At 38.5% G+C, this 26,957-nt stretch overlaps 1 protein-coding gene across 6 annotated transcripts in view; it reads right to left on the bottom strand.

The window, feature by feature from the left end:
* Positions 1 to 351: 351 nt before the first annotated feature.
* Positions 352 to 26,957, bottom strand: part of LOC124788095 (alanine--glyoxylate aminotransferase 2, mitochondrial-like) — a 165,096-nt gene continuing 138,490 nt past the window's right edge. For all 6 annotated transcript variants that reach the window (XM_047255201.1, XM_047255205.1, XM_047255202.1 and 3 more), the window contains exons 9-10: positions 13,194 to 13,442; positions 352 to 491 (exon numbers count right to left, since the gene is read on the bottom strand). In XM_047255201.1, the coding sequence (XP_047111157.1) occupies positions 366 to 491; positions 13,194 to 13,442 (375 nt within the window). In that variant the 3' untranslated portion in view covers positions 352 to 365. The remainder of the gene's footprint in view (positions 492 to 13,193; positions 13,443 to 26,957) is intronic.

Consider the following 26,957-nt stretch of genomic DNA (forward strand, 5'->3'; position numbering starts at 1 on the left):
CTCCTTGCTGTTCAAAATTCTGTTTTGCAATGTGAACTTCGTGAACTCTTGAGGTGTAGGTCTCACTTCCAATTCCATCACTGTTAAACTTTCAGCGCTTCTGTTTTTTTCCTTCTTCTGGAAAAGAGACCTTGGCTTTGAGAGTGCTATTACCATTACATCCATGCTTAAATATTTCAATAGAGTCTGAAGTTTATTTTTAATGTTAATTAAGCTCTTATGATCAACAGCCATGGAAAGAGTTACACAATTTAAATATATGATTCTTCCCATAATACGTTGCAGTTTCAGAAAAATTTCATCTGTATCATGCCATTGCAGATAAACTGCCTTTAAAATAAGTTATTGTACCAAAGAAATAGACATCATTTATGTCTATCTTGGGTCTTTTTGTTTTTCAGTCTTTGTTTCAGAAGAACCCTTCGAATAACATCAACAGTAAAATCTGCATCTGCTTTGGTAATACACATTGGTGGCTGCATGCGCAGAACCTGAAAATAACCACATGAACCAATTAATAATAATCTACTTGAATTCATTATTCATATCCAGGAACATGTCCAAAATGTCCAGTGTGATATACTGTGGAGGTGGGGGGGACGGGAGTCAGAGGGGAAGGGGGGAGAGGCACAGGGAAAGGTGGAGAAGCGGAGGAGAAAGGGGAGAGATGCAGAGGAGAAGGGCAAGAGAGGCATAGGGAAAGGGGAAGGGGAAGAGGGAGAGGGAGAGCCTGACAAAAACAAAATAATTGGAGACGGAGCTCAAACACAGAAATAAACAAGGGAAGGGAAGGACTGCCCCTTGTAATATGTTTGAAATCTTCACAAATATATATGTACACTATGGGAAAATATGGGTAGTATGGACAAGAACCAGGTGGAAACAATGAGAATGAAGGACCCAGAGAAAAGTGCTCACATTAAAAAGCACATAAGGTAGGAATGCTGTCCTTTTTTACTGTTTGAAGCGGAACAAGCACTGTATTGTGCAAGTGATACAAAGGCGAACGAGTTTGCCAGGACGTACCCCAGTTCACTGCTAAAAGTGCCATGTCACCTTAACGTGTACATGTGTAGTGCACAAGTATTGCACCATAATTAACTGTAAAATTAAAAGTCAAAATTTTATATTAAAACTTTGTCAACATATATTTTATTGTAATAATGTTCTAAATATCAAGTCTTAATGTAATTAAACTGATAGTTTTCGTAAAAATGCAGTTTTGAGAAAAAATAAGTTGCGCTAAATAATAAAGCTAGAAAGCCAGAATTTGGTCAGAAAGTGCCTATGGAGGTAAGAAATAAGTGGTGCAAGTTTCAAAGTAAAAGAATGAAAATTACAACAAGAATCCACGTTTTAAGAAAAATTAAGGGTGCTAAATATTGGACTTAGAAATGTAAAAATTTGTTTTATGCTTCATTTCATCCTAAAAATAATAGCTAAGAGACCGCATTAAGCTACCTCTTATAATTTTTGAGTAATTTAATGAAAACCAAATTTGTAACTAAAACACATCCATTTGCAGTAGATTAAGTACCTGTAATTTTAATGATAGAAAATTTTGGTTTCAGCATATGATAAAACCTACTAAATAACAGAGCTATACCAAATTTTAGAACTGTAATAGTAATAACATCCAATACAAGTTCTAGTAAAGATATGGTTCAGAGGTAACGATCTACCGTTAGTTCCACTATAAAAATTCTAGAAGGCAAAGTTTTTATCCAGGTGAGCTGAAACTTTTTCTCTGCTTTTAACCAACCTACCAGAATACACGCAAAAATTAAGAAGTTTCTAAATTAATTTGTAACTTTGTTATTAAAGATTATATGTGTCTGAGAAAGCAGTCGTTCAGAGTCTGCTCATTGTGCATAAGACAGATAACAGATGTTCTCAGCTGTCCGCTGTGGCACATATATAAATACAGCCCGAGAGGCACGAAAAACAGGTTTATAGCTACAGCTCATAGCTCTGAGGAATTAGGAGATTGTCTGGGATTCATAATCAAAAACCATTCTCTCTAGAATGTTCACTATATTCTGAAAGTCACAGACCAAAAAGAATCCACACAATCCAACTACCAGAGCAGTTCAGAGTCTAATGCGCTGATGCAACTATAACTGTTTAAATTAAATGTTTAAGTGAATGCTCACCATAATTTAATGATAATGTTCATCAAACGCCACGCTAATAATGGTAGAATGTCTGTCCTGCGGCGGCACGTGAAAATACGACATACGCAAACTAAAGATAGATCATTAACATCATCCCAAAATTAACACTTCACTCGAAAATGATTTCATGGTTATGCATATCCCGAGTAACTTATTACTGCATCCGAGGCTGTTTATATCAACGACACCGACGCGATGCAACTCCCGGCACAGGTGGTGCGCTAATCAGCATCTGGAGAGAACTGGGGCCTTCCTCTTCTCGCACAGCATTCTTACATATAAAGCCGAGGTGCAGATGGCTAAGGGAACGCCTGATCAAATCTGCTCTCCCGATTAGCCGCTGGGCTAGTAACGCACCATTTTAAGTTATCGAATAAATCATTGCTTCCTTTGCTGATGGCCGATGAAGCTTTCAATTTAATTGTGCAATCAGCACACAAGTAAGTAATCATAATAAAAGTCTGATGTGGCTAAGTAAAATATTTTGGGCGAGAGAATTAATTTAATTACACTACACGCAGTAGACGAGCTCTGAACTTGCCCTTTGGAGATACGCTATCACTATAGTTTTATAGTTATTCAGTTGAAACTTCTCACATCTTTATGATTATAGTGGATCTCCCTTCTACTTAAATTTAAACATCCTAGCTTTATTTATTCGCCTACTTAATCTACCTTGCTTCCTTAATTTTTAAGATAAAAACCAGAACATCATGAATTTCAATTTAAAATTTAATTTATGAGATCCAGAATACTGTTTCTACTAAATTATTATGCAAAAGGAATCTAAATATAAATTTTTAAGTTTCTAGCTCTTTTCTGTTGCGCCAATGATTTTTTACAGAAAAACATCCAGATTTCGAAAATGGTTAAAGTTATTGAACTGATATTCAACACATATTGATTTAGTATTACTCCTGACGTGCTAGAAACGTTTCAGGTTATTTACTTGATTTTTAAAGTATTGCGCAACATTTATGATGTCAGAGCTAGTTACAGCAGACTGGCTGGCACACAATGGAAAGACTGATGTGAATTTTATAAGGCATGAGTAGGCTGCTTCCCTACAACTGTAACATCCATGTCTGTTAAACATTGGATTGCACTCTGCCTCAGATGATGTACACCATCCTGGATCACTTAGATTTCGCTAAAGTAACTGTTAGTGTGCCGTCTGTGATAATTACAAATCCACGTGGCAAGTGGTGAGTGCTCTTTCCAATTTCGTGGCGGGCATTTATTTTGAACATTTATTTGAGTATTAGTAGTCAGGGCGAAGGACTATTTGGCAGAAATGTACCATAGAGGTCACCTTTGAAGTGATAATAGTGCTGTTTAAGATAAAAAGATTTACAGTCAGTTCAATTCAGGGTGTATACGTGGACAAGGAAAGAAAATTCCTGGGTTTTTCCCGGACCTCCCGGGTAAAAATACACTTTCTCCTGGGTGAAAATAATTTTTTCCATGTTAAGTGACAGTATACTTTCCCTTGGAACTGTAAAACTTACGAATCATTTGATGGTTATGGTTTTATACAGCGGTTTAGGATTTCCCAGCACTTAAGAAAACGAAACTAAGGGGGGAAAAAAACACGTTTTGGAAAGTTCTTTGATGTGCAGCAACATGTACGCTGCATATTTTCATATCTTGGAAGTATAAATTTGCATTCCACCAAACACCGCATGCTACTCTCCGAAGCATTGAAATCGAGATTGCGATGCGTTTTTGTAAACCAGTCATAGCTCATGTCACGTGGTTTCACCAGCCGATGACAGCAGATATTCAGAGCATAGGAAATGTGATGTAGTCAGCCAATAGCAACATCATTGTTAAGTGGCACGAACACACAAATAGGAAAAGTTAATATACATAGTGTTGCTACAAGGAAGGAAAAGCATACAGATTTAGTATTGGTCTCTAAGATTAGCAAGCTGCAAGAGAAGCTAAGCTTTCACATATAATGTTGATCTTTTTTGCGTGTTTTACACTTTAAGATACGTCACACAAATGTGCCAGTAAAATGTTTAATACTGTCATAAATCTCTGATGTTCTGGGCTCAAAATTCTTCCGAATGGATTGTCATCAAAGAGTTGATTTTTAAATGAGAGTCAAACGCTCTGTGATTTAAAAAATTCATCGTACATTCTCACATATAGTTCATCTCGCGTAAAAGGAAATTTACTTTGAAAATAACACTTTTCAAACCACAATTCGCACTTGCGCAGCTGCGATGATGTAGGAAGCCCATACATGTAAAACATTAAAAGATCTTACATTATATCATAAAAGAAACAAGACATCAGAGGATACTCTAAGAGCATCAGAATTTCGTGAACCATACTGCAATGAATAATTCGCCTTAAAGTGCACATTTGTATGTCCAGATTGCCAACGAAGTAGGTCTCAACCTGATATTAAGCATATCAGAGTGGTTTTCTGGATGTAAATTTTCTTGGAGTACAAGTACTGTATTCTCTCATGTTGAGTTCTTTATTATGGCATAATGCCATACGTGCTATAAGATGAAAACGTGCATTTGAAATGCAGCGAACAGTTGAAACTAGCCAGTAGTGTGGTAAACACTACTTCACTTCAAATAAATTGGCTACCTCAGTGGAAAAGATAGATAAAAGCCAAATTTCTTTAGCAAAGCGACAAAAGTAACTTCATTATTATTCAAGGCGATTAATGCATGACTGTCATAAAGGTGGAAATAAAACAAAATCTGAAACTAATAACATATTTTAGCCCTCCGTAATTACGTGAATGTATTTTAATTCACTTGATAGCTCCCAGCCACAGAAATCACTTTGTTTTCATTTGGCGTGAGAGCAGTAAACAAAGAGGAAACAGCAAAATCACTAAATGTAAACACGGATCACATGGAGACAACCCCCCTCCCCCATCGCCCTCTATAACTCAGACTCCTCTGCGCATCAGTCCCCGATGTACGATATCCCCACCTCCTCCATTGGGCGTTTGAGATGCTGCTGTTGTTGTGGACTTCAGTCCTGAGACTGGTTTGATGCAGCTCTCCATGCTACCCTATCCTGTGAAAGCTTCTTCATCTCCCAGTACCTACTGCAACCTACATCCTTCTGAATCTGCTTAGTGTATTCATCTCTTGGTCTCCCTCTACGATTTTTACCCTCCACGCTGCCCTCCAATACTAAATTGGTGATCCCTTGATGCCTCAGAACATGTCCTACCAACTGATCCCTTCTTCTAGTCAAGTTGTGCCACAAACTTCTCTTCTCCCCAATGCTATTCAATACTTCCTCATTAGTTATGTGATCTACCCAGCTAATCTTCAGCATTCTTCTGTAGCACCACATTTCAAAAGCTTCTATTCTCTTCTTGTCCAAACTATTTATCGTCCATGTTTCACTTCCATACATGGCTACACTCCATACGAATACTTTCAGAAACGACTTCCTAACACTTAAATCTATATTCAATGTTAACAAATTTCTCTTCTTCAGAAACGCTTTCCTTGCCATTGCCAGTCTACATTTTATATCCTCTCTACTTCGACCATCATCAGTTACGTTGCTCCCCAAATAGCAAAACTCCTTTACTACTTTAAGTGTCTCATTTCCTAATCTAATTCCCTCAGCATCACCTGACTTAATTCGACTACATTCTATTATCCTCGTTTTGCTTTTGTTGATGTTCATCTTATGTCCTCCTTTCAAGACAAGATCCATTCCGTTCAACTGCTCTTCCAAGTCCTTTGCCGACTCCGACAGAATTACAATGTCATCGGCGAACCTCAAAGTTTTTATTTCTTCTCCATGAATTTTAATACCTACTCCAAATTTTTCTTTTGTTTCCCCCACTGCTTGGTCAATATACAGATTGAATAACATCGGGGAGAGACTACAACCCTGTCTCACTCCCTTCCCAACACTGCTTCCCTTTCATGTCCCTCGACTCTTACAACTGCCATCTGGTTTCTGTACAAATTGTAAATAGCCTTTCGCTCTCTGTCTTTTACCCCTGCCACCTTCAGACTTTGAAAGAGAGTGTTCCAGTAAACATTGTCAAAAACTTTCTCTAAGTCTACAAATGCTAGAAACATAGGTTTGCCCTTCCTTAATCTAGCTTCTAAGGTAAGTCGTAGTGTCAGTATTGCCTCACATGTTCCAAGATTTCTACAGAATCCAAACTGATCTTCCCCAAGGTTGGCTTCTATCAGTTTTTACATTTGTTTGTAAAGAATTCGCGTTAGTATTTTGCAGCTGTGACTTATTAAACTGATAGTTCGGTAATTTTCACATCTGTCAACACCTGCTTTCTTTGGGATTGGAATTATTGTATTCTTCTTGAAGTCTGAGGGTATTTCGCCTGTTTCATACATCTTGCTCACCAGATGGTAGAGTTTTGTCAGGACTGGCTCTCCCAAGGCCGTCAGTAGTTCTAATGGAATGTTGTCTACTCCGGGGGCCTTGTTTCGACTCAGGTCTTTCATTGCTCTGTCAAACTCTTAACACAGTATCTTATCTCTCATTTCATCTTCATCTACATACTCTTCCATTTCCATAATATTGTCCTCAAGTACATCGCCCTTGTATAGACCCTCTATATACTCCTTCCACCTTTCTGCTTTCCCTTCTTTGCTTAGAACTGAGTTTCCATCTGAGCTCTTGATGTTCATGCAAGAGGTTCTCTTATCTCCAAAGGTCTCTTTAATTTTCCTGTAGGCCGTGCACTTCCTGTCGATCTCATTTTTGAGACGTTTGTATTCCTTTTTGCCTGCTTCGTTTACTGCATTTTTATATTTTCTCCTTTCATCAATTAAATTCAATATATCTTCTGTTACCCAAGGATTTCTACTAGCCCTCGTCTTTTTACCTACTTGATCCTCTGCTGCCTTCATTACTTCATCTCTCAAAGCTACCCATTCTTCTTCTACTGTATTTCTTTACCTCATTCCTGTCAGTTGTTCCCTTATGTTCTCCCTGAAACTCTGTACAACCTCTGGTTTAGTCAGTTTATCCAGGTCCCATCTCCTTAAATTCCCACCTTTTTGCAGTTTCTTCAGTTTTAATCTACAGATCATAACCAATAGATTGTGGTCACAGTCCACATCTGCCCCTGGAAATGTCTTACAATTTAAAACCTGGTTCCTAATCTCTGTCTTACCATTATATAATCTATCTGAAACCTGTCAGTATCTCCAGGCTTCTTCCATGTATACAGCCTTCTTTTATGATTCTTGAACCAAGTGTTAGCTATGATTAAGTTGTGCTCTGTGCAAAATTCTACCAGGTGGCTTCCTCTTTCATTTCTTAGCCCCAATCCATATTTTTCTACTACGTTTCCTTCTCTCCCATTTTTCCTACTACAGAATTCCAGTCACCCACGACTATTAAATTTTCGTCACTCTTCACTATCTGAATAATTTCTTTTATTTCATCATACATTTCTTCAGTTTCTTTGTCATCTGCAGAGCTAGTTGGCATATAAACTTGTACTACTGTAGTAGGCATGGGCTTTGTATCTATCTTTGCCACAATAATGCGTTCACTATGCTGTTTGTAGTAGCTTACCCGCATTCCTATTTTCCTATTCATTATTAAATCTACTCCTGCATTACCCCTATTTGATTTTGTGTTTCTAACCCTGTAGTCACCTGACCAGAAGTCTTGTTCCTCCTGCCACCGAACTTCACTAATTCCCACTATATCTAACTTTAGCCTATCCATTTCCCTTTTTAAATTCTCTAACCTACCTGCCCGATTAAGGGATCTGACATTCCACGCTCCGATCCATAGAACGCCAGTTTTCTTTCTCCTGATAACGACATCCTCTTGAGTAGTCCCCGCCCAGAGATCCGAATGGGGGACTATTTTATCTCCGGAATATTTTACCCAAGAGGACGCCATCATCATTTAACCATACAGTAAAGCTGAATGCCTTCGGGAAAAATTACGGCCATAGTTTCCCCTTGCTTTCAGCTGTTCGCAGTACCAGCACAGCGAGGCCGTTTTGGTTAGTGTTAGAAGGCCAGATAAGTCAATCATCCAGACTGTTGCCCTTGCAACTACTGTAAAAGCTGCTGCCCCTCTTCAGGAACCACACGTTTGTCTGGCCTCTCAACAGATACCCCTCCGTTGTGGTTGCACCTACTGTAACGGCTATCTGTATCGCTGAGGCACGCAAGCCTCCCCACCAATGGCAAGGTCCATGGTTCATGGGGGGGGAGGGCGTTTGAGATAGGATGCCAAAATTTTAAAAAATACTACTTTTCAAAAATATGTTCATTTTGTAGCGCACATCTTTCTGAAGCGTCTGATGCATAAAACATATAACTTCGAGGAAATGCAAGATGTGTTATTTGGTCTTAAGTGTGCAGTGTCACACCTCTTCACACAGCATTCTTCTACCACACATCACTGTGTTTCGCATTGTGGAACTCAAATGTGTATATTTTGTAATGGATGCCATCATCCATCGATCCAGCAGGGCAGCGGAAATTAAAATGTCCTGTGGTGCCTCTCCTGCTCCCAGTCAGCCTGTTTGACATCCTGCCCCCCTCTTTTATTTTAAGAATCCCTCGCAATACTAGATGGGATTATTTGTAACTGGGAGAACAAGAACTCTTCAGAAACGTAAAACCAGTAAAGACAAGTGACAACAAGACAGTACACATTTCTTCAATCCTTAGGTCCTAGCGTTTTTTTCTCTCTAATCTTGCTACAGCTTTACATGGTGGGCTTTCCTTTCTGTGAAAGAATCTGTTGCTTCATCAAAATTCGTCAAATGTTTTGTTACATGAAAAATCGAAATGTTGTTGTCTAATACTGAAAAAGCTGTTAATACAAATAGTACTAAAGACTGGTGTGGTTTCTAGATCTGATTATGTCTATTTTGTCACTGTCTGCTAGATAAAAGAAAATAGGCCTTTCTAATATTGCAGGAATTGTAACACACACCAAATACGCGAAACTCTTTTGGTAATAATGGTCATTTTCATAATATGACAGAATATAATTTGCGAAATACCAACATCAAATGCCTATCTGGCCTACTACAAGCAGAAAGCTTTATGTTAGGTAATAGTTTCACATTTCATTCATACGCTCCAGTTTCTCAAGCATGAGATCGAAAAGCAGTAGTACGAAATTTTTGGATAAATTTGGAATCGTCATAGTCTTTCATAATTTGTGTGATGTCCCCGTATCTTCTCCTTCCTCATTCTAACAAACAATCTTCTCATCACTAATTTCATATATATTTCTACTATTGTCAAAACTCATTCTCCGGTTAACTCTACTAACCATACCAAAATCACCTGTTTAGTTATCCAGCAATTATTCTCCAGTTAGGTGTTATTACATGTTCGTACAACGCGCTACTTCCACAATATAACTTAAGTGGCTGCTAGCAGGGGACTGTACAACTTGCCCTTTCTAGTTTAGCGATCTGACCAAAAATTTTCTGTCAAAATTTCATTTCCTTGGATACACCAAGAAGATAATATGTAATCTTTCTTACCTGTTATTCCTGTTAGTCACTTATTTCCACTCTGGTAGTAAGAATCTATGGACCTTGCTAGTAATTAAAACAATGCTGATCATTCGCATACCCAATCAATCACATAAACAAACAGCAGTTAGCATTCACCCATTTGGCTTTATTCCGATCAACTCTTATAGCCTCCGCCCCTTTTGTCTGCAGGAAAGTTTATTTCTAGATGCAACGAGGATTCCCCTGGCAGAGACATCACATACACTATGCACGCATTCAAAAATCAACTTATGGTTCATTCAGAAACAACTTAGAATGTGTTCAAAAATTTTCAAGAACCAACAGGGATGTGTTTCAAAATCATTTGAATAATCGATAGACTAACATGCGCTAGATGCTAGATGCTTGGTGACACAAGGTTTTCTTCCTTAAGGAGTATGAATTCCCCCCCCACCATCCCCCCTCCCCCCCCCCCCCCCCCCCACCTCCAAAAAATTTCCGCCTGGTTCAGATACCACGGTTTGCTGCTTACACAGTCAACAGTGACGTTTCTGTAGCCAGAAGCAAGTGAAGGTACTACTCACACGCAACTCAAATGTGCATGCGCATGAGCCGACTCGTAACTTCTTAAAGGTATCTAATGCAAACACATCGGAGGTAATTTGTTGTTACGAAGCATTACATTGTCTTCCTAAAGCCTTTGACACATTTTGCTGTTGGCAGACACTTGTATGAGCTCTGTGTTGTTTCTTTTTTTATATGGCGCATTTCCTTTGCAATTTACGTTTTTTTCTCTCGTTCATGTTTTGTTGCTGCAGTATTATTCTGCGGTAGTGGGATACAGTAATATCCTTTGTTAGAGTATCGGTTCTTACCAGTCAAAATTACAAAAAATAACTGAAAACTAAAACAATGAAAAATTCCCGGAATTCTAAAAAATTGCTGGGTTTTTCCTGGTTTTCTCCTGGATGAAAAAATTCCCAGGTCTTTCCCGGATCTTCCAGTTGTTCCGGGTTGTATACACCCTGTGAATACAGTGACTTTCAAAGTGTAGTATGTGAAATACTTTACTCAACATATGTATGAGCTAGAGCTTTATTCCTTCATTTATAGTCATAGTTCTGATCCCGCTAAGTTGAAGGAGAATAGAAACATTTCTTTCAGTGGGCTGGACCAGAATGTGGCCGTGCAGACTGGAAACTAAGGTCAGTACGTTCTCCATCGCTTTCTGGCTAACCACAATAATACTTGCCAGGCTTGTGTCAGGAAGACGGCGAACCACCAACAACAATCATTGTCAAATTAAACCTGACACCCACATGTTCAACCTGAATACTGAAAAAACAATGAAAGAATAAAAGAGTGTGAGAAGTGAGATTAAAATTTAAGACAAAAGAATAACAATGATAATATTCACTGATGACATTGCTATTCTCTGAAAAGAAAAGGAAAATTTGCAGGAATGAAAAGTCTTAATAAGTGCAAAATCTGAATCAAGAGTAAATCAAATAAAGACTGGCCTTTGCGGAGCAGCAGAAACAAGATTAGTGAGAAACTTAAAATTAAAACTGGGGATCACACTGTAGATAAAGTGAATGAATTCTCCTGCTTTGGAAGCAAAATAATATACGTCGAACAAAGGAAAGAGGGCATATGAAGCAGATTAACAAATGAATAGAGAGAATCCTCACCAAAAAAAATATTCTAATCTCGAACATAGGCCTGATTTGAAAAAGAAATTTCTGAGGATGTATGCCTGGCATGGAGCATTGTGTGGAAGTGAAGACTGTGGGAAAATCAGAAAAGAACATCAAAGTGTCTGAGATGCAGGGTTATGGATGGATGCTTCAAATTAAGTGGGTGATGAGGTTCTCTTCAGAATTCTTGAGGAAAAGAATATGTGGAAAACACATAAGTAGAAGAAGGGACAGGATTGTAGGACATGTGCTAAAACATAAGGGAATAACTCCCATGGTATTAGACAGAGAGAGAGATCGCAAAAATTGTATGGGAAGATATGGCTTGGATTATAACCCAACAAATAACTGACTATGCTGGGTATAAGTTTTGCCCTGAGATGAAGAGGTTGATAAAGGAGAGGAAATGATCGTGTGCCACTTCAGTCAGAAGACTGATAATCTCCCCTACCTTCAACAAAAAAAGTTGCTTGCATTCACATGTCTGAAAACTAAGACTGATAATCTCCCCTACCTTCAACAAAAAAAGTTGCTTGCATTCACATGTCTGAAAACTAATTTCTAACCTGTAAGCCAGTGTGGTTTCAAGTGCACAATCCTTTATAAGACACTACTTGGGTGCCGTTTCCCACCATATTTTGAAGCTTTGTAGCAAATGTACAACATGGACACCATGTGGTATTATTGGTAATCTGAAATGGAATGATTTCAGGATATTGCTGCCTGAAGGGAACTAAAAGCTTAAAACTGATTCCTCACTTAAAGAAAGTACCTGCCATTATTCCCAATGAGATGAGAGTTATTGCCCAAATATTCTGCACAAAACCAAAGTTGCTGAATCTTTGCTAGCCTTCCCAGTCATCTGTCACCTGTCATATCATCAGTTAAATATTATTGGATATTGTTATTTGGAAAGTGATCTATCAACAGTCACTACTAATGAGCAGTAGATTCAGATCAACTCAGCCTTAATAAAAATAGTTCCTCAGCTAAATCAAACTGCTCCGATTCAGAGACAAAGTACTGATTTTGTGCTGGCAATATGGTCATGTTGCTAGTTTACTGATATGACATGTAGCCACATATTATGTGAATCTTGCACTTTTTTTAGCAGAGTCTTCACAGTGATATAATTATCACATACGAGCATACATAAAAAGTTCAGAATCACGATATTGCTTAAAGGAAGTATATTTGCATCAGGAGAAAGGTGTTCCTACTTAATGCCACACTGCAATTCCCTAGAGTTATCATATAAGAGAGAGTGTGAGAAAATGTTATGAGATACCAAAAACACCTCCTAAACATCAGTTACTATGCACATCTGCAAATCAACTCATTCTCTCATGGATGCAATTTCAGAAACATGGGTATCAACTACTCACAAAATGATGTTACTGATCTCCCTGTTGCATCCACACACTGTCCTTTAGGCATCTATCACATTAGAGTATTTGGTGATTTCATACAAGAATTAAAATTATATCTTTGAGTAAGAAACCACTAAATTAATTTCAAGAATCAAGGAAATCATTTAACCATATGGAAGGACAGCAATTAGTATAATAATTTTCATAAAATAAAAGAAGCATGTTGACACCATCATCTCACTTAGATAGTGTCATGTTATGCGTTCTTCACAGTAATGGTTGTTCTTACCTCTATTCTCATTCTTTCTTTAACTCCTCTTCCTTGTCCCCTGTTTTTCATAAGTGTCACCAATAAGGTTCTTGTTTTACCATACTAGAAAGCTCATTGAGGATATGAACTACACATAGTAATCTCTCTAATACATACATGGTAAATTTACTTCAAGTGATGTAGCTATAAATGTATTGAGTTACTTACATTTCCACAAAGTCCACCTCTCCCCAACAGTACTCCCATGTCTTTACAGTCCTCCCATATTTCCATGAATTGTTTTGCCGAGATCGGAGTTTTCTTGTCCTTGTCTGCCACCATTTCAATACCAACCATTAATCCCTTGCCTCGCACATCTCCAATACATTCAAATTCATCTCTCAGTAATGCAAGCTGTTTTATTAAGTGTGTGCCAACCTCCAGACAGTTTCTTTGTGCCCGTTCATCTTCTATAACCTGAAATATCAATAAGCAATGTACAGAATCATAAGATTATTAATTTCTTCAAATATTTATATTATATTGTAGAAATTAAAAAAATTAAGGTAGTAGGAGTAATCCACTTAATTACAGGCCCATATCATTAACATCAATATGCATCAGGATTCTGGAACGTATATTATGTCCGAACATTATGAATTACCTCAAAGAGAATGGTCTGTGGACACACAGTCAAAAAGAGTTTAGAAAACATCATTCTTGTGAAACACAACTAGCTCTTTATTTGCATGAAGTGTTGATAGCTACTGACAAGGGATTTCAGGTCATTTCCATATTTCTGGATTTCTAGAAGGCTTTTGACACTGTACCACACAAGCAGCTTATAGTGAAATTGCGTGCTTATGGAATATCGTCTCAGTTATGTGACTGGATTTGCTACTTCCTGTCAGAGAGGTCACAGTTGGTAGTAATTGATGGAAAGTCATTGAGTAAAACAGAAGTGATTTATGGCATTCCCCAAGGTAGTGTTATAGGCCCTTTGCTGTTCCTTATCTATATAAATAATTTGGTTGACAATCTGAGCACCTGCCTTAGGTTGTTTGCAGATGATGCTGTTGTTTATCAACTAATAAAGTCATCAGAAGATCAAAACAAACTGGCAAACGATTTAGAAAAGATATCTGAATGGTGCGAAAATTGGCAGTTGACCCTAAATAACGAAAAGTGTGAGGTAATCCACATAAGTGCTAAAAGGAATTCGTTAAACTTAAGTTAAACGATAAATCAGTCAAACATGAAGGCCGTAAATTCAACTAAATACCTAGGTATTACAATTACAAACAACTTACATTGGAAGGAACCCACAGAAAAAGTTGTGGGGAAGGCTAACCAAAGACTGTGTTTTATTGTCAGGACACTTAGAAAATGTAACAGACCTGTTAAGGATACTGCCTACACTATGCTTGTCCGTCCTATTTTAAAATACTGCCACGCAGTGTGGGATCCTTACCAGATAGGACTGATGGAGTACATCAGAGAAGTTCATAGAAGGGCAGCATATTTTGGATTATCATGAAACATGGGAGAGAGTGTCACTGAAATGATACAGGATTTGGGCTGGACATCATTAAAAGAAAGGTGTTTTTCGTTGCGATGGAATCTTCTGACAACGATAAAATAAGGGAAATCAGAGTTCGTACAAAAAGATATAGTTGTTCGTTCTTTCCACACACTATACGAGATTGGAATAATAAAGAATTGTGAATGTGGTTTGATGAACCCTCTGCCAGGCTCTTAAATGTGATTTGCAGGGTATCCATGTAGATGTAGATGTAATTATGACAGTCAAAGAAATGGGGCAAAGAATGCGTCTTTTTCTGGTAGTATATCCTACAGTAAAAAAAAGCACTTGATTAATTTTGACCTGATAAGAAAGTTAGTAAGAAGAACAAATAAATGCACCACAGAATAAACAATGTAGGGAATCATCAAACAAAAAAACAAGAGACCTCATGTCTCTCTGAATAATGGAAAATAGCAAAATTATCAGCATAGTAAAACTTAAATCAAATTTATACTAAAAAAATACCCTGAGCCAATTTTATGTTGTCTCATGGAAGCTACTGACTGTGCAGACCATATTAAGTCTCTGGGAAATGTTTATGGAAGATGGTGTCAACAAAATTCATCTTACATAGTTAGTCTTTAAATATGTCTGCTTGTGTCTGTATATGTGTGGATGGATATGTGTGTGTGTGTGTGTGTGTGTGTGTGTGTGTGTGTGTGTGCGCGCGCGCGAGTGTATACCCGTCCTTTTTTTCCCCCTAAGGTAAGTCTTTCCGCTCCCGGGATTGGAATGACTCCTTACCCTCTCCCTTAAAACCCACATCCTTTCGTCTTTCCCTCTCCTTCCCTCTTTCCTGATGAGGCAACAGTTTGTTGCGAAAGCTTGAATTTTGTGTGTATGTTTGTGTTTGTTTGTGTGTCTGTCGACCTGCCAGCACTTTCATTTGGTAAGCCACATCATCTTTGTTTTTAGATATATTTTTCCTACGTGGAATGTTTCCCTCTATTATAACCAATCTTACATAGTTGACTACACAAATGCAAGTACAGTGCTACAGCCAAAAATAAGGAGCATCAACAGCAACCCCAGCAGTATATGGTCCTGCTTTTTTCAGTTTACATTAATGAGCTTTGAACATAAATATATTATCATGTAAAGAGCACAATTTTTGCCAGTGATAAAAGTATCACTCATCCAAAACTCTAATTCCATCAACAGGCTGCTGCTAAAACAGTAACAAAATAAGATGCACATGCAAAGTGAGGAGTCTGTAGTAGCCACCAGAAAGATCACGGGAGGCGCACATCGGCACGGCGCGTCACAGACGGTAGTTGCCGCAAGTAGAGTCCCGTCCACCAGAGGGCACGCGAGAATTCGGATGCGACCTCTGCCGGCGTAACAACAACAACAACTCAGGCAGCACGGGCTGGGCCAGTCAGTTAACATCGGGCATGCATAGGACGCAGTCCCGGTCTACGCTAAGTGAAGTGCGACGTAAACGTGAACAGTGTTACTACAGAGTCAAATGAAAACTTTAAAAGCTTAACAAAAAATCAACATTTATTCTGTAAGCTGGCAGTACTATTACCGATGATATAAGGAATGCCCTACAGGTCGCAACATACTAAAGACAAGCAAAACATGGCTGCAATATCAATTCAAAATGCCTGCCCTGCATGTGACGTGCATCAAGAAAGAACAGCATTCTTTCATACATTTTCTGAGTGGCGAAGGAATGAAACTCACTGAAATCTATTGGTGATTGAAGATAGAGTATGGTGATGCATGTCTATCATTGTAGCAAGTGTATGAGTGGAGTAGAAAGTTCAAAACTGGTGTGACTCCTGTGACAGATTCTCAGTCCCCAGAGTCTACTGCAGCAGTTTAAACCACTGGGATGGAAAATTGCTGTGTGCCAATGGATGAAATAACCACAGATCTGAACATTAGTCATGCCTCAACACATCACATCATTCATGAAGTGCTTAAGTTGTGCAGAGTGCTGGCAAGATGGGTGCCACAGTAGCATTGGTGACCTGCACTTTTAATACTGTGCCACATTAGAAGCCATATTCACCATACCTCACAGCGAGTGATAACCAAATGTTTGGACCACTCAAAGAGGTGATGGGAGGAAAGAAATTTCTGCAGCAAGTGGCGCATGAGTGGCTGCACACGCAACTAAAAGAATTTCTTTCCAGAGGAATCCATCCACTTCCTATGCAATGGAGGAAGTGCGTTGAACGACAGGGAGATTACACTGAAAAATGACACACTTGTGTTCCACTTCTTAAAAAAACATTTATGGTTTTCATTTGACTCCCCTCCTCATAGTTTAGCTCTGAATCTTTTGCAAACAAATATTATGTAATATCTGACAACTACAAAACACACAAGAATAATGAAACCTTTCAGAATCCAACAGTGAGCCATTAGGGTTATTGCGGGGAGCAGAGCAAGACAAAACTGGAACACTTTAGACCAAAAGGAAACTTTCACATTGTACCACCTAATAAGAGTTAATGTCACAAAAAGTTGAGCTACATGAGCATAAATGTGTTCAACAAATAGCCAAATGATTTAAAATATATACTAAACACAAATTCATCTGAAAGACCTATTAGAGAATATTCACAGTACCGCTGATTCTATTTAGTACGTGAATATGTGAACTTCAATACACGTAGTACAATCATTACTTTCAGAGATTGGGTGCACCGTGGCAATGTGGTGTACTAGAACTAGAACACGTAGTCTCTTGTCCCAGAAACAGAGAGTTAGCGCATGCACTGTAAGCAGAAACTGAGTATGTCATAGTTGAAACAACTGACAAACATCAAGTTAAGCCACAAATCAGGCAAAACCACTACCAAAACATTTCAAATGATGCAGCAAGTTTGTGGTGATGACACACTGAGGCACAGTGTTGCGTTTGTGAGGCACTGAAGTTTTTAACAGGGGGAGAGAGCCTGGAAGATAATGTGTGCACTGATTGGGCACAAACAGATCAAACTGAATGCAAGATGGAACAGATTGCAGTGTTGGTGAACACCAACTGCTACCAAATGCTGACGATGGTCTGACATTTCTCAAGTAGATCACTAGAGTCAAAATATGGTAGGTTCCTGTACATCCAAAACTAAAGTGACAATCCACCACTTGGAAACACCAAGACAGGTCAAAAAGCAAAGGGTACTCCAAGTTAGGTGGCATCTTTTGAGACATCCAGGTTCTTTGGGGTGCCTATTCTCCAGGCATCATGTTTAAAACTTAGTACTGTAGTGGCACGTAATGTGCAATATTTGTAATTTGTACAATGTAGGCCTACAAATAACCTTTATGTTCCTTTGCAAACACCAGGTTTTGGTCAAGTTCAATATAATTTTGCATAATGATCAATGGGCTAAATAAATAAATCTCCATAGACAATCAATTTAGATTGCTTTCACAAAATTATCTGTTGCTGAAAAAACAAAGTTAAGCTTCATGGAAAACGCTGCCTGAAGTAATAAAGTCTTAATGTTACAGACATGGAGTTTGCATTTAGAAGCTCAACATGCTGCTTAACTCTCTTTAGGCTTTTGGTATGTTTCAATTTGCACATATAATTCTGTTTATGTTTACAACAATACTTATTTTCTTCTCAGACACACTGTGATCTCAATAGCTGTATACAACACAGAACACTAATGCTTGTTCCACCACAAAAGTATTAAGATATTTATTCACTTTAGAATCAAAGTTTTTCATCAGTGTTCTCAGTAAAAAAAAAAAGCCAAGAAACTGTTCCTAGTGGACGTACCATTTAGACATGACCTTCCAAACAGGTTGCGTGTGAACACAGACGTAACAAACACGAACTCACAAATCTATAAACTCTGTTCAAAATTCGCAAATGTGACCATAATTGAAGCTAGCAAACTTCGCAGAGAACACTACACATGACATGGGTTCCACCTGAACAACCTTGGCAGAAGAGAAATCACAGTTCACATATCACAGTCTGTAGAGCAAAAAAGAGGACGAAGCAGTCCTATAATACCTCTTAGATTTAACAGACAAAACATAACTGAAAAAAACCTTGCACCCAAAGACAAAACCAGTGTAAACCATACAGGTTACGCCAACGAGAGTTGGATGTTTAATCTAGAAAATTTTTTATGGCCAAGCCCCCTACCTTCACAGAGGCGATAAAAAAGAGCCATCAGAGTCCACATACATACAACTAGTCCATATACGACCCAAATGTGTATTCAGTAACAAACAAGCTTGCAGAAATTGAACTCCTATTCACAACAGACCTACAATATGTAAATGTCATTCGCATTACAGAACATTGGCTGAAACCAGACCAAACTAGTTCAGCTAGCATACCTGGTTACACATTAGCTTCCCACTATTGCAGGAAAAGCCAGAAAGGTGGAGGTACTGCCATATTTAAAAAATATTCTGTAACTATAGAAGTTTTGACCAGTTTGACCGCTTAAATAAAGAAAACGATTTTGAGGCAGCTGTAATCAAAATTCTTGAAGCAAATATAATCATAACATGTATCTATCATTCTCCAACAGGCAATGTATGGGTCTTCCTAAAAAACCTTGAAATACTACTAAACAAACTTCACCAAAACAAAAAGGTACTAATTTTATGTGGTGATTTAAATGTTGATTTCCAGTGTACAGGGCATGTGAAAGAATCCCTACTGAATCTCACTAACTCATTCAGTCTGAATCCTATAGCAACATTCCCCACAAGGTGCAAAAACAACACCAAAACCACACTTGACCAGATATTTGTAAACTATCCCTACCAGGAAACGAACCTCTGGATGCATGCTATAGTGATCACTGTGGCCAAGTCCTATACCTCACAAATGTTCTCCCCTTCAACTGCAACAACAAATACACAACTAAAGTAAGAAATTACAGCAATGAAAACATGAAAATCTTCAATGATTCCTTAGCAGCAGAAACATGGAACAAAGTATATGAAGCAGATGATACAGATGTTGTTGTTGTTGTTGTTGTTGTGGTCTTCAGTCCTGAGACTGGCTTGATGCAGCTCTCCATGCTACCCTATCCTGTGCAAGCTTCTTCATCTCCCAGTACTTACTGCAACCTACATCCTTCTGAATCTGCTTAGCGTATTCATCTCTTGGTCTCCCTGTACGATTTTTGCCCTCCACGCTGCCCTCCAATGCTAAATTTGTGATCTCTTGATGCCTCAGAACATGTCCTACTAACCGGTCCTTTCTTTTTGTCAAGTTGTGCCACAAACTCCTCTTCTCCCCAATTCTATTCAATACTTCATCATTAGTTATGTGATCTACCCATCTAATCTTCATCATTCTTCTGTAGCACCACATTTCCAAAGCTTCTATTCTCTTCTTGTCCAAACTATTTATCGTCCATGTTTCACTTCCATACATGGCTACACTCCATACAAATACTTTCAGAAATGACTTCCTGACACTTAAATCTATACTCGATGTTAACAAATTTCTCTTCTTCAGAAACGCTTTCCTTGCCATTGCCAGTCTACATTTTATATCCTCTCTACTTCAACCATCATCAGTTATTTTGCTCCCCAAATAGCAAAACTCCTTTACTACTTTAAGTGTCTCATTTCCTAATCTAATTCCCTCAGCATCACCTGACTTAATTGGACTACATTCCATTATCCTTGTTTTGCTTTTGTTGATGTTCATGTTATATCCTCCTTTCAAGACACTATCCATTCCATTCAGCTGCTCTTCCAAGTCCTTTGCTGTCTCTGACAGGATTACAATGTTATTGGCGAACCTCAAAGTTTTTATTTCTTCTCCATGAATTTTAATACCTACTCCGAATTTTCTTTTGTTTCCTTTACTGCTTGCTCAATATACAGATTGAACATCATCAGGGAGAGGCTACAACCCTGTCTTACTCCCTTCCCAACCACTGCTTCCCTTTCATGTCCCTCGACTCTTATAACTGCCATCTGGTTTGTGTACAAATTGTAAATAGCCTTTCGCTCCCTGTATTTTATCCCTGCCACCTTTAGAATTTGAAAGAGAGTAACCTATGATCATTAGTCTGCAAATCACGTACATACTGATCCAACATTTTTCAGTATACCGTTCTCACTCACAAGAAAAACATCTCCACTTAACGCCAATATTTGAAAGAAAATGACTTGGTAATGTAGTGAGACAAGTTTGTGTGTTAAATTAAGCGTGTATACTATTTTTACCTTCTTTCATCCAAACTGTAAGCGAAATTATACATTGTTACAGATAACAAAATGGAATCATTCCTAAACACATTTCTATATCACTTCAATATTGCCTTTCCTCAAACTCAAACACACCACACAAAAAGAACCCAATAAGAAGCCAGGGATAACAACTGGTATAAAGATTTCCTGCAGAAGGAAGAGAGATCTGTTGAAGCATCTAAAAAACAACAACCCCATCCCCATCTCAAGAAAGATATATCAAGCAATATGTCAAAATCCTTTAAAAAAAAGTCATAGCACTAGCAGAACGAATAGCAAATGACAACTACATGGCAACATCCTCAAACAAAATGATGGTAGTGTGGAACATCATAAGGAACGAAACAAATCAACAGCCACGTAAACATGAAAACACTATTCTGATCCACAACACCACCAGAGTTACTACTCCACAAGAAATTGCAAATATTTGCAACAATTACTATGAAAATATTGTTAAAAATCTGTTTCAAAGCATCAACAAACCCACACCCAACAGACAAAACAAAATAACAACTCTTGTAGAATCTATTCTATTCTTGGAAACTACTACTGAAGAAATTGTACTAAGTGCAAAGTACCTCAAGAATAAATTCTCATCTGGAATCGATGGCATCCCAGATTTTACCATCAAAAACTGCATAAACAAAATAGCTCTCCCACTCTCAAATGTGTACAACTGATCGTTGATGGCAGGAACATTTCCAAACTGCATGAAAGTGGCCAAAATCCCAGGCTTTGAGAAAGGTGAAAAACTCAACGCAGAAAATTACAGACCCATATCACTGTTACCTGTGTTTGGTAAACTGTTGGAGAGATTAGTTCACCACAGACTAATAAATTTTCTTGATAAGAACCAGATACTATCTGATGCCAAGCACTGTTTCAGAGAAAACAAATCCACAACAACTGCCATATATAAGTATTTACACTCCACCCTAGATGCTCTAGACAAAAAACAAAAAGCAGTTGGGATCTTCCTAGATTTGTCCAAGGCATTTGACGTCATAAACCACAAGATTCTTCTCAACAAACTGTAGTAATATGGCATCAGAGGCACCCCGCTAAACTGGTTCAGCTCGTACCTGACAAATAGGAAACAAAAAATGTCAATAATACATAACAATCAAGGACATATCGAAACATACTACTCTGACTATTGCAATATTACACAAGGTGTTCCCCAAGGCTCAATACTTGGACCAGTGCTCTTCCTTGTGTACATAAACGACCTACTGCCAAACATCAATGCCAGCACCAGTACACTCTTCGCAGGTGATATGATCTTTGTAACAAGCAAAAATGAACATGAACTCCAAGAGGCCATAAATAGAAATACAGACGAACTTGGTGATTGGTTTGAGAAAAACAAGCTCATAGTTAACACAAAGAAAACCACTTACCTAAACTTTCACCTAAGAACAAATAAAATTATGCCTGATATGAAATTACATAGTTCCCAAATATCCCCAAATACAGAAACAAGATTTCTAAGCCTATAATCTAAAATGGCAAACACACATTAAAAAAACTAATAGTAAGTTAAACAAAGTGTGCTATGCCCTACGAATCCTCGCATACTGCACAAGCCCAGAAACTGTTCACACAGCCTACTATGCCCCATTCCACAGTGTAATGCACTATGGTATTATATTCTGGGGAGACTCTACACATAGCCCAAACATTCTCCTCACCCAAAAGAGAGCTATAAGAATAATGAATAAGGCAAAGCCAAGTGATAGCTGCAGACCTCTCTTCCAAAAGTTGCTCATCCCACCTCTTGGCAGCCTGTATACACTAGAACTATGCAAATTTGTAAAAAGTAATATTACAAAATTTAATAAAAATGTAAATGTCCATGACTATGGTACATCTACATCTACATCCGTACTCCGCAAGCCACCTGACGGTGTGTGGTGGAGGGTATTTTGAGTACCTCTATCGGTTCTCCCTTCTATTCCAGTCTCGTATTGTTCATGGAAAGAAAGATTGTCGGTATGCCTCTGTGTGGGCTCTAATCTCTCTGATTTTATCCTCATGGTCTCTTCGCAAGATATACGTAGGAGGGAGCAATATACTGCTCGACTCCTCGGTGAAGGCAAGTTCTCGAAACTTCAACAAAAGCCCATACCGAGCTACTGAGCGTCTCTCCTGCAAAGTCTTCCACTGGAGTTTATCTATCAGCTCCGTAACGCTTTTGCGATTACTAAATGATCCTGTAACGAAGCGCGCTGCTCTCTGTTGGATCTTCTCTATCTCTTCTATCAACCCTATGTGGTACAGATCCCACACTGGTGAGCAATATTCAAGCAGTGGGTGAACAAGTGTACTGTAACCTACTTCCTTTTTTTCGGATTGCATTTCCTTGGGATTCTTCCAATGAATCTCAGTCTGGCATCTGCTTTACCGATAATCAACTTTATATGATCATTCCATTTTAAATCACTCCTAATGCCTACTCCCAGATAATTTATGCAATTAACTGCTTCCAGTTGCTGACCTGCTATATTGTAGCTAAATGATAAGGGATCGTTCTTTCTATGTACTCACAGCACATTGCACTTGTCTACATTGAGATTCAATTGCTATTCCCTGCACAATGCGTCAATTCGTTGCAGATCCTCCTGCATTTCAGTAAAATTTTCCATTGTTACAACCTCTCTATATACCACAGCATCATCCACAAAAAGCTTCAGTGAACTTCTGATGTTATCCACAAGGTCATTTATGTATATTGTGAATAGCACTCCCCTGCGGCACGCCTGAAATCACTCTTACTTCAGAAGACTTCTCTCCATTGGAAGAAAATGAAACTCCATGTTAAAGAAATGCACACCTCTGCTTTTAAAAACTCTCCCTCAACAAAGGCATTAAAATATACAACAGCCTGCCATCAGAAATAAAAAACAGTAAGTACCTGAAAGTATTCAATACAAAATTAAAATCATTTCTACTTGATCATTGTTTCTACAGTGCAAGTGAATTTTTGCTCCACATGGGCGGAAAGAAACATGCAAAAAAATAAATAAATAAATAAATGCAGCAAAGAATTTTCTAAAGAGTAAAACATTAATGCAAGTACGTGCAAAAATCTTGCATCTATATTATCTGCTACTAGCAAATTAAGTGTAGAAAGAATATCCAACCAGTTACTGTTGTGTATATGTGTGAGAGGAATACAGCTCTAAAATACAAATGTGTAACTAAGTATGTAATTTGTGTGTTCATAACTTCTCAGAAAATATGTATGTAAACTCATGTTTGTGTAAACTTTCGGCATATTACTTCATGCCAGCAAATTATCGTAATGTCTAACATCAAATGTATGTTTGTGCATCACCATGTGCATGTCATGTACAGTACTGATTCAGAAGACAATAAATAAATAAATAATGGTTTTTGAATAACAAGATTTTTGCCTTTGAATGTTATCTTTTCTTAAAATGCAGCATAAATTTATGTATACCGTAGCCATACATGTATGAAAAATTTTATTACAAACCTGTTCAAATACAACAAAACTTTGTAAGCTGATAGAATTTAATGTTATTTCCTAATTTGTTTCACAAAATAGTTGAGTTTTAAACAGAGCATTAGATTGTTGCAGTGACTAGTTCACAGTTTCTCATGTATCCCTTGCACTAGTGCCACAAGTTAAATGACATGATTATTTGAGCAAGGCCAATACTGTCTCTAGCACTTCAGATTATCAGGAAATCTGAAGCCTATTCAAATAAAAATATTGTCTAATATGCCCTATCCTTTGGGGCTGTTCAAAATAAATTTGAAAGAAACCTCAACAGCCAAAGTTTCATCTGTAAATGTAAGACAATTCCTATATTAATCAGTTAAACAATGTAAAAACGAACCTCAGCAACAACAGTTTAATCTGCTAATACAAGACTACCCTGTATTCTTTAAATGACGAATTTGGGGAACACTTTGTCGTATAATCAAGAAACACTCATAACGTATGCACTCATCACCCCCCCCCCCCCCCCCCACACACACACACACAGAGAGAGAGAGAGAGAGAGAGAGAGAGTTTATCACAAATTATATCAAGAAGGAATTGTGGAGCTTTCAGTGAAGTGGAATGAGTGAAGGGAGAAATATGAAATACCCATGTACATGCTGTTGTTTGAGATGAGAATGTGACTCATTCCATATAGAGAGATTTTGTGTGTTTGTGTGTGTGTGTGTGTGTGTGTGTGTGTGTGTGTAGCGGGAACTAGTGGGTATGGTAAGTACTCGAAGTCAAGGGAGAGACTGGCAAGATGTAGAAAACAGACAGATGAGAGAATGGCAAGATGTAGAAAACAAACAGATGAACATTCTGAAAACAATTAAATTTGTGTGGGCTAGACAGAGGTTTATCATAATTGCTCTTCTTAACTTACATCGTGGAATGATTAATATTAATGTAATGGACTGGCTGATCTTGAGCCTGTGAACAAATGTTCAAATTTGTGTGAAATCCTAAGGGACCAAATTGCTGAGGTCATCGGTCCCTATACTTATACACTATGTAAACTAACTTATGCTAAGAGCAACACACACACACACACACACACACACACACACACACACACCCATGCCCGAGGGAGGACGTGAACCTCCGGCGGGAGGTTCCGCGCAATCTGTGACATGGCACCTCAAACCACGCAGCCACTCCGCGCGGCTCCAGTGAACACCATACTGAAAAAGTGACTGCTTATCTTTACAAAATTAATGGAGATGCAGTGTGTCACCATCAATGCCTACCATGGAAACCCAGTAGCTAGCACAACAAGACTACTGATCACTGCGGTGTCACTACTTAGATGCCACTGACCCCTTAGACATGCCCTCTGACAGGATTATGCCAGACACTGGCATATAAGGTGGCATTCTGTGTGTTATGATGCAAGCAGTAGACTGCACGCCAGTAGTGTTATCATACCACCGAGCGAGGTGGCACAGTAACTAGCACACTGGACTCACATTCGGGAGGATGATGGTTCAATCCCGCGTCCAGCCATTCTGATTTAGGTTTTCCACGATTTCCCTAAATCGCTCCAGGCAAATGCTGGGATGGTTCCTTTGAAAGGGCATGGCCAACTTCCTTCCCCGTCCTTCCCTAATCCGATAAGACCAATGATCTCGCTGTCTGGTATCCTCCCCCAAACAACTTAACCTGTTATCATACTGGCTACAGTGTTATTCTAGGGGGTCCCCACTTTCAATATACAGAACTCTGTTATGACTTGAACTGGACTTTGCTTGGGAATACGGAGTTAGGGGTAGCTTTCGTTGTTCCTAGTAGTGCCTTACTACATATATCTCTTGTTGTGAATAAACTCAGTTGTTTGTGTGAGTAGCTTGCTTTTTTCAGGGTGTATACATGAACAATAAAAAAGAAAAAATTTCAGATTTTTCCTGGATTTCCCAGTTGAAAATACACTTTTTCCCAGGTGGAAAAACACTACACCCCAGGTGAAAGTACATTTTTTCCATGTTAAAGTGCCAATATACTTTTCACTGGAGCTGTAATACTTTTCAATTAGGCAAAATCAATGCATTTTGAAAAGATCTTGGATGAACAGCAATGTGTATACTGGATATTTCCATATTATAAAAGTATGAACACGAATTTCACCAAATACAAAATGCAACACAGTAGCTTCCGAAGCACTAAAATTTACATTATGTTGTGCGAAGCATTTTTGTGAGCCAATCATAGCTCATATCACATGATTGCCAGCCTATGATGGCAGATAATCAGAGCAAAGTACACAGTGAGGTAGTCCTCCAATAACATCAGCACGCCTCAGTGGCCGAGGTCGCTAACACACGCTTGTACTCAACCTGAGGGTAAGTTGGTTTGAATCCTGATAGTCGAAAAAATTTCAGTGCCATTATTTGGCCAGCACAGGAAGGAGAGGTAATTGTACTGATCACCATACTTTGTGGAAATATCATTGTTTAAATACCAAACCTTTCCGCAATGTCTCATGGTGAGGGCATGTGACACTGTTTGTGGTGATATGTCAAATGGGGACGTTAAGCTTAATGGCCCCGTGGTGCTATTTGCAAGCAGGAGGTTATGTGCTGGCACCAAGTTTCAGCATTTCCCTTCTCTCCTCCTCCTCCTCCTCCTCCTCCTCCTCCTCATCATCATCATCATCATCATCTCCAACCAATACAAACATTACAGTACACTCTGCATA

This window comes from Schistocerca piceifrons, chromosome 3 (assembly GCF_021461385.2).
Source record: "Schistocerca piceifrons isolate TAMUIC-IGC-003096 chromosome 3, iqSchPice1.1, whole genome shotgun sequence".
In the NCBI taxonomy this organism is placed as follows: domain Eukaryota; kingdom Metazoa; phylum Arthropoda; class Insecta; order Orthoptera; family Acrididae; genus Schistocerca; species Schistocerca piceifrons.